The sequence below is a fragment of the Syngnathoides biaculeatus genome, chromosome 10 (assembly GCF_019802595.1).
Source record: "Syngnathoides biaculeatus isolate LvHL_M chromosome 10, ASM1980259v1, whole genome shotgun sequence".
Taxonomy (NCBI): Eukaryota; Metazoa; Chordata; class Actinopteri; order Syngnathiformes; family Syngnathidae; genus Syngnathoides; species Syngnathoides biaculeatus.
This window is the reverse complement of record NC_084649.1, coordinates 4483712-4492790: the sequence shown is the minus strand read 5'-3', so window position 1 is coordinate 4492790 and position 9079 is coordinate 4483712. Positions and strand designations below refer to the sequence as shown.

At 42.4% G+C, this 9079-nt stretch overlaps 1 protein-coding gene across 1 annotated transcript; it reads left to right on the top strand.

Annotated features, from left to right (window-relative positions):
* Nucleotides 1-15: 15 nt before the first annotated feature.
* comtb (catechol-O-methyltransferase b) lies at nucleotides 16-4515 on the top strand. Its single transcript, XM_061832618.1, has 6 exons — nucleotides 16-57; nucleotides 1328-1496; nucleotides 2026-2143; nucleotides 2839-3032; nucleotides 3125-3256; nucleotides 3331-4515. Coding segments are annotated over exons 1-6 (795 nt in total). The 5' UTR covers nucleotides 16-55; the 3' UTR covers nucleotides 3511-4515.
* The last annotated feature ends 4564 nt before the right edge of the window (nucleotides 4516-9079 follow it).

Here is a 9079-nt window from a genome sequence, read left to right as displayed (position 1 = left end):
TCCTGCCTTTGGCAAGTTTTGCCTCCAGCGGTGAAGAGACACAGACATTTCTCAAATGTGAGTATGATTTATTTCTTTTTTCCTGGCTTCAAATGAGCTAGTTCAATGCTCAGCAGGTGTGCCTTTGTTACAATATATAAAAGAGCGTTTATTTATTTATAATTTATTCATGTATTTATTTCTTTATGAGCAATTAATTTACTTTACTGCACCCAAGGGGAATTATGTCTTGACTGACATTTGCATGTTTTGAGTCATTCCACTGATTTTATGCGTGCATTTACTAGTGGCAAGTTATATTTCTTGTTTTTGTGTGTGTGTGTATAAATAGGCAAACTGGGATTGTGCAGTGCACAAGTAAAGGTTAACATCCGAATAGTCAGCCTTTTGTGACACAGCTCCTAACCCGCAGCCGGTTGCCATGGAACTCATGTCGCAAATCAGAAGGAATTAGCTCAACCGTGGCAGCTAGTCTTTCAAAGTTGCATTACTGTGCTCGAGTAGCGTTTGTTCCCTGCCATATCTGCTCTTTATTCTCTCAAAAGGAGCTTGGCATGGCCTTCTGATGTTGCTTTTCTTTCCTCACCTATTCATGCACACTCTTTTGTTCAAGTTGAAGCAGTCATGAGGAAAAAAAAATATAGACCACCTAAATTTTCCTAAATTTCCCATCTATTTCCATGCCTCCTACCACTAGTGGTGTATTACATGAAGAAAACAATGACCACTACAAAAAATGCAGCTGTTTTTGTAACAATTTTTTCCTATGCTATCCTTTAAGCCACACTTAAGATGATTTATATTCCCAGTGATTTTGGTTACTCTCAAGAAAACAGTAGAAAATGGCTGGATATCAACTCTCAGATGAAACTCCTCTGAGCTTTTTTTTTTTTTTTTTTTTTTTTAGCAGTCACCAATATATTTGTCCATACAAATGCACTTTTATGTGTCCAAGGCATAAAAAGTGAACAAGAATCTGAAGGTCTACTTTTTTCCACAACTGTATGTTATCTGTGTGGTGAAAATACACCAACACAGGGCGTGTGCAGTCTCTTCTTATTGCTGTTGATATTAAATGTGATATCCATCAAATCGTGCCGCCAGAACAAAATGGAAAGAGGGAAGAGCATCACTGCATAGTAAACACCCATCTCATTAGCGTAGTACAAAGGGAGCGCTCGGCTGGGAAGAGGTCTGAGAGCTTCCATTCATCTCTATGCAGATGTGTGATTACGTGTGCCTGTATTATTTAGTCTACATGTATATATACAGTAGCACAGTCCCAACTTGGCTAAAATAATTTTTATTCTTCCTGCGTTGGTTGTAGGATGTGGTGGGTAGCCGTTTACGGCATTGGCGGAGCAATTCTACTCTATGCCCTGTACAGGTGGGTGATCCCCACTGCTGTACAGTATCATGGAGGCCTGGCGCTCATTTGGCATGATGTCTTTGTGGAGTGCGTACTGGACACGCTGACCCGGTCCACACGCCCTCAGGTGTGACTTCACTCTACAGCCAGCAGCGGCTCGAAAAATTGATGAATGGAAAATACATAAGCACCGGGAGAATATTTGATCAAAAACTCCACACTGGAAGACACAAGCTGAGATTCAAATTAGGACCTCTTGATAATGAGGCAGATGTGCCGGCCGCTGATCTATCAACACAAGACATTATTATGTAACGTAATTTACTTACCGTTTATCACATCTTCTCACCATTAAGAACGCATTACAAAAAATTATTTACATTTATATTTCAATCATACTAAACTCTATTCAAAAGAGACATGACTGATAAATGTCCAGAATAAGGCATACACATGCAATCCTCCAATGTGCACAAAAATGACAATTACATTCATCTTCAAATGTTTGTGCAACATCAACCACATTTCACTGTAACTTTTCTCTGCTTTCATTGAAATAATTATTTTAAAGAGCTAATTTGTAGTCGAAAATTCAAGTTATCTCTATTTACAGAGCAGGAGGCCTATTATTAAATTATTTCGATTTTTCCCCCCAGCGGCTCCTGGCTGCAGTACATTTAACAGCCACGAGAGGGAACCCTCGTAGCGTGATAACGGCCATCGATGACTTCTGCAAACACAAGGAGTGGGCCATGAATGTAGGCGACGAAAAAGGTATTTGACGAGCCCAAACTGCGTGACTACACACAATACGGACAAAATCTGCAAGTTAATTGGCTCGACTTTTATGTTTTGAAAATGTGTTTCGATAACTTTGAAACATTGTGAACTAACAGAGAAATGCTAAATTTGGTAATAACAACTAGAAAAAATGTAATTTACCATGCGTTTTTTTTCAGATGTGAATCTTTGAACTCCAGAAGACAAACAAATCAATCTCGTACCTGATGAAAATAATCAGATCTAAAATAAGTCAGTAGTTGGAGAGTATCTTGTGTCATCATTGCCGATGCTCTCTGGTTCACATTTCATTCCCAAGCTCTCAGTCGCGTATTTAATCCAACAAGCTCTAAACCACACTTCCCTTTACTTTTCTCTGTTATACTTTTTAAAAGTAGGTCTACAAATGTTGAAAACTGAAGAAAGAAAAGAAAAGAAAAAAAAAAAATATATATATATATATTTCAATGCAGGGAATACAAGTAAAAGGTCATCAAATTAATTAATAAAATTTTGTAAGACAAGTAAAGACACTTGACAAATCAGCTCCAGTACAGTGATGAAATATTTTTACTTCATTACTTCCCACGACTGGTGACTCTTTTCATGCACACGTACGATTGCCATCTTATCTAGCCATCACATTAAGGTATACTCCACACATCATCATATGATCACGTTTGCTCTAGGTTGCATTCTTGACTCTGTGGTGTCTGAGGCCAACCCTGTTTGGGTGCTTGAGCTGGGCACCTACTGTGGCTACTCCACAGTTCGCATCGCCAGTTTGCTCCCACCTCACGCCAAGCTCATCACTCTTGAATTGAATCCGGACTATGCCGCTATCGCTCGGCAAGTCATTGCATGGGCAGGTGTTGGTGATAAGGTAAATCCAAATCAATAAACCAACAAATATGTTTTCAAATAAGCTGCAATGAGTAGTTCAAGTCGGTCACTTGAATGTGTTTCCTTCTCCAGGTGAAGTTAATTGAAGGAGAATCTGGAGAGTGGATTCCAAAACTGAAGGAGCAGTTTGGAATAGCAACTTTTGACTTGGTTTTCTTGGACCACTGGAAGAATCGTTACCTTCACGATACCAAACTGATGGAGGCAGGTCACTTTATAGTGGTGGCGTTGTGACACTAACACCCTGTATGACACAAACTTTGACGCTCTTTCATCAGGATTGCTGCCTCCTTAGGAAAGGGAGCATCCTGCTGGCCGACAACGTCACCTGCCCCGGCACGCCGGACTACCTGGAGTACGTCCGGAACAGCCCTCAATATAAAAGCCAATACTTCAAATCTCACCTGGAGTACACAAAAGCAGAGGATGGACTAGAAAAGTCAGTCTTCCTAGGGTAGTTTTTGATTTTTCAGCATTCATTGCAGGGGTCCTCGGTTTATGAGGGAATTCCATTCTTACTGCAGTTACGGAACCTAAATTTGTGATGATTTGGGTCATACATTACTTCCCACTAACACTGTTATAAGGAGCAGAGCCTAGGGGATTGGTGGGGGGCACAGCAACTCGAGACTGAAGACAGGCCACCACAGCGACGGTCACCCAACACGACTTGATGACCTCCTCCCCATTGATGAACGGTTTTCAAGGGGAAAAAGATTCACTCAGTGCTTTGAAACCTAGGGTAATATTTGGGGCCTTCACTGCAGTACGTGAGCATTATCGGTAAAATATATTTTGCAGACCACAGGCACACAATGGTCCTTAAAATAAATTTTGATTCAGCTGGTATAAGTATAAAATATTTAAGAGCAATGCTAATATTCAAACTCTTACTGGCTTACAATAACATTTAAAGATAATTTTAAGGAATAAAACTAGTGTCTCATTTTAGATGAACTTTAGGCCCAATAAACTACTCCGTTTTAATGTTGGTCATGATGGCGTTACTTGGAGAGCTTTTTTTTAGATGGTACTTTGGGTAAAAAGTTCGAGAATTACAGCTGTAGTCAATTAGTAATATCCACTAAGGTAGTATAGTAAACTCAAAATTATTATTATTTTTTTTTGATAAAGAAAAACATTTGTGGCCAAAAATATATCACAAGGTAAATACAGCAAGTGGCAACTGAGTGTGCCTTGGGATGGTTCTATTCTAACCAGTTCATTGTGCTCTGTTAGTCGTTTAAAACATTAAATGTTGGTGCTGTTATAAACCAATGGCCCTTTGTATACCACCTGTGTGCTACAGTACTGTACCTGTGGACCTTCATTGTCTTTGAATGACTGGATAGGCAAGAATTGGAGCACTTTTTTGAATATACCACAGAAATGTGTAATAAACTGAAAAATAGATGAATGCACATGGCTTCTTTATAACTGAGATGCTGTGGTTGTTATTGTTGCTGTTGATGAGTCACTCGAGGGGCTAGAGGATGGTCTTGAGAAGTGCTAGACTCACATGTGGGAAGCTCCGTAGTCCCCTGAAGAGAAGAAGAAGAAGTAGAAGAAGATGACGAGAGAATGTTGGGAGCAGGGTGATAGATATGGGGGTAGAGGGGGCACTGTGACCACCCAGTGTCACCGGGGCTAGCGGGGGGAGAACCCAAGCAAAAACTGCAAACGAAGCCTTGAAGTCCCTTTGCATATTGGGTATGGCTGTAGCAGGTTCTGTGGAACCCCTGTTGGCAAGCGGTTCAGGTGATCGAAGCGAAGCCACAGGGAAAAGGACGCCTCCCACGGCGCGAGTCAGAGTTAAGTGACCAGGCTTCGTAAGGCTCCCCAGGAGGAAAACGCCTCGCGGGACACCACGGTAAGGTACCTGGTCTTTGTCGCTGCAGATGCTGTGGTTCTATCAAACCTGTCAGGGGTGATATTAATCATATTCAATATTATAATCCACAGATAATGGGCTGCAGACAGTTTCCATAACCTAAAATGTAAATCAGTTTGTTCCAGCCTCAAACTGTTGCCATGCTAAATTTGATTTAGTCTACGAGTGAATTTCAAGTTCATAACTGGCTGTTGAAATTGGTTGGCAACTGTGCCCAGTGACAATCCACGCCAGGGGTGAGTCTTGATGAAGTACTTTGGGTGAGCTGAGCCCCGCACTGAATTTGGGGATATACCCTTCGGAAATTTGATCAAACATTTTAGACCTTGATAGACCGTTTAGTGGACGACCCAAATTGGGGCATCATAAACATCAATTTTCTGTGTCACTTTTCCTCACCATGTTTTGTTTGTGCTGGAACCTATCGTAGCTAACTCTGGGCAAGAGGCAGGTTATATCCTGAACTGCTCGCATGTCAATCGCGGAGCACATAGAAACAAACAACCATTCACACTCACATTCACACCTACAGGCAATTTTGTGTTAGTTAGTGATGAAACCAAACTGCCCGGAGAAAACTCGCTCAGGGACGGGGTGAACATGCAAACTTCACACAGGCAAGGCAGGATTTGAACTCAGGTCTCCACAACTGTGAGGCAGATGTGCTGACAGTCAGAACCGCGCTGTCCAAATTTATATTCTCGATCACAAATTTTGCATGTTCTCCCCATGCCTGCGTGGGTTTCCTCCCTCATCCCCAAAATATGCAACATAAGTTGGACACTCTAACTCACCCCTAGGTGCGATTGTGAGTGCGACTGTTGTCTGTATCCATGTGCCCTGCGATTGGCTGGCAACCAGTTCAGGGTGTGCCCTGAGTCCTGCCTGTTGCCAGCTGGGATAGGCTCCTTGTAGTACTCCTTGCAACCCTCGTGAGGATAAGTAGCAAAGAAAATGGATGGATGAATGAAGAATAAGGCGGCACAACTCACCTCTCATTGGCAGACATCCGGTAAAAGAACACAAACACCTCCCGCTCCTAACTGACAGGTTGTAAATTTAACTGTGTAATTAAGATTGCAACTGGTTCCTCTCCAATCTCTTCTTTGCCCACCCGCTCGTGCACACACGATCCATGAAGGACCCAAATTTGGCTGGCTGAACATCACCTGCCTGGCCACAAACATCCAAATACTCGAGTCCTTTGTACAGCCACCCACAAATGTATACCGTACATTTGCAACAAACAAAAGGCAAGCTTGAAGTCTAAACCAGTTGAAGGGTGGCGGACGTCTTCTGCCAGAAGGCCAGGTAGGCTGACCAGTTGGGCAACTGGCCAGGTGTAGCTCTTGTCTTTAATCTTCTTGTCTGCAGATCTGATAGGACCATCAGGGCTGGGGCAAACTTTGATGATGTGCCCAGTAGGCCACAGGGCCCAAGGAAGCTGATCCAGGAAGGTCCCAAACTTATGGAGCTGAACATCGCCTCCTTGGCCTGAATTATCCAAACATCACAATAAAGAACCAGATCAATGATGCAAAGGAAATGTATTGGACTGCATAGGCTGTTAGGCAAATGGTGGTCACACCAGATACCAAATGGTTTTCTGACCCCGCAGAGCGCCATAATGAAACAAAACTTCATATCTCTGTGTTCAGTGTCGATCAATTCAGCGGCAACAATTTACAACATTACAAATATTTATCAATATATTTTTACATCATAAGGGCCTCCAGCTCATAAAACCCATTCAATCAGGAATAGAAAAAAAAATCGAATACTGTGACGAAACCACCATTTACATTTCAGTTTTGTTTCTGAGAAAAAAAGAAAAAAAAGAAATCAGGGTGAATTAAATCAAACATGGTACTTTCAAATCGATATGTTAATCAACACATGGTGGGAATCCCTTTCCTTTGATCACTGTCTCAATGCATCATGCCATTGAGGCAATCAATCATTGCTTGGGAGTTCTGAAAGGCCAGATTTTCTTGATGCTTGCTGACAGTTCTTCTTTGTTTTTAGATCTGGTGCCCCTCGTTTTACTCTTGACAATACCCCCATAGATTCTCAATGGGGTTTAGATCCGATGAGTTTGCTGACCAGTCAAGCACTTTGTTGGCATGGGCGTCATCAATCTAGGTTTTGGTGCTTCTGATGGTCTGGGTAGGAGTCAGGTCCTGCTGGAAGATAAAATCTGCATCTCCATACGGATCCTCAGCAGAACGAATCATGAAGTCCCCTAAATCATTCTGGTAGACTGTTGCTGTGGCCTTGGATTTAGGAAAGCAAAGTTTGACAACACCTTCATTGGACATTGCACCTGATATCATGACTGACTGTGGGTATTTCACACTGGACCTCAAGCATCTTGGTTCATTCTTCACCCTTCTTCCTCCAAATCCTTTCCAGTACCTTGACTCCTAAATGAAAGGCCCACTTTACTTTCATCAAAAAGAGGACCTTGGACCACTGGCCAATTGTCCAATCCTTCTTCTCCTTGGCCCAATTGAGACACTTCCTATGTTGGGTCAGGCTCAGATGTGGTTTCGGGTACAACTGTGGTGTGATAGTTGCACATCTCCCGAATGCATCCGAAAGTAGTGGTTTTGGAATCTGTGACTCCCGCCTCATTCCACTCTTTCTGGATCCCTGCTAGATTCTTAAATCTTCTGTTAGAAGCCCATGATAATCTCTTTTGCTGTTGCATCTTCTCCTGACACATTTTGTCCTTCCCCTTGACTTTCCATTGATAAGCTTGATAACAGCACTCTGTGAGCAGCCAGCCTCCTTATCTATGGACTTTTTTTTTTGTTTATCTTACCCATACTATGGAGTGTGTCAATGATGTTCTTCTGGCCACTTGTAAATTGGCAGTCTTCCACATATGAAACCTAAATTAGAAAGTTGGACCAAACTGAAACAATTTAATGAAAATCTGGGCAAACCTGTGCAGGTGGTTTGAGTTTAGCAGATTATTATTAGTATGTGATGCTCCGGTTAAATATTTATGGCCTGCATAGTGTGGTCTGATTTCTTCACCAAATTAAATTTCTTTGAATTCCTGATTTCGTTTGTTTGGATTTGTGGGAAACCCAAATTATGGATAAATAAATAAATAAATACTTCAATTTGCTGAAGTCATTGGCCCTGATCGCGATCAGCGCATTGGGCACCCCTGCTCTAACCAATCGCACCATTGGGCTGGATGAAGTCATATTGAACCCTATGCGTTAGGAATGTATGAGCCAGGGCAGGTAAGTGGACCTTTCGACAGTATACCCTGTCTGTGTGTCCATCCCCACCTACCCTCTCTACAACATTGTTCTCTCGCTCTCTCTCCCTCTGTCTCTCTCTCTCTTGCTCTCTCTCTTTCTCTCACTCTGTATATGTGATTTGTGAGGCCGACTCCAAAGTTGAACTGTAAATATAAACTAGCTCCAACCTAATTCTTTTCCCACAAAGCTATCATTAATAGGTGAGTGAATGAAAGAGAACAAGAGAGCGTGTGTGTGTGTTTTGTGTGTGCGAGGCCTTTTAGTGTGAGTGAGAGAGCATGAATCAAATCACTCATCTAATCTCTTAAAGTCACCGAGCTCCATCATAGTGGGGAGTGGAGAGCGTTCTGCATTTGGTTCAGATGGATGAAAAAAAAAAAGTGGGCTAGTCCACCTCGTGGCTTCTTCACAGACGCCTGCATGATAATCCCAATCTGTGGCCATTAAGTGCTCTGAGAGACTGAGTGTGGAGAGGGTTCACAGAGCGAGCGAGTTGAATAGAGGAAGAGGAGGGTGGAGCACCCGGGCAGAGATGCACACAGAGGGAAAAGAAGGAGCGAGAGCACGAGGGAGCTTTTAAGGGATTTGCCAGTGATTTGTAGAATCTCACTGCTGTGATATTGTACTTTTCCCCACCGTTCCTCACACTTTTCCTCGACTCTACCATGATATCATGCTAGACGCTGAGATATCAGCCTTTCATTTTGGGCTTGGTGAACCTCAATTACAAGTTAGTAGTGCGCTCTGGTGTTTTTGCAAGTGAGATGAGAAAGTGTTGTGTGGGGAAGAGAGTTTTGCCTCTGAGATACTATAGAACCACAGTTTGGAGAAAATATGCATAAGAGCACGTTTGAGGGA

What these genes read in the sequence shown, in the direction of transcription:
- comtb (XM_061832618.1), top strand. An exon ending in CCCGGTCCACACGCCCTCAG is followed by an intron (nt 1,497 to 2,025) that starts GTGTGACTTCAC and finishes TTTTCCCCCCAG; the next exon opens with CGGCTCCTGGCTGCAGTACA. An exon ending in GAATGTAGGCGACGAAAAAG is followed by an intron (nt 2,144 to 2,838) that starts GTATTTGACGAG and finishes CGTTTGCTCTAG; the next exon opens with GTTGCATTCTTGACTCTGTG.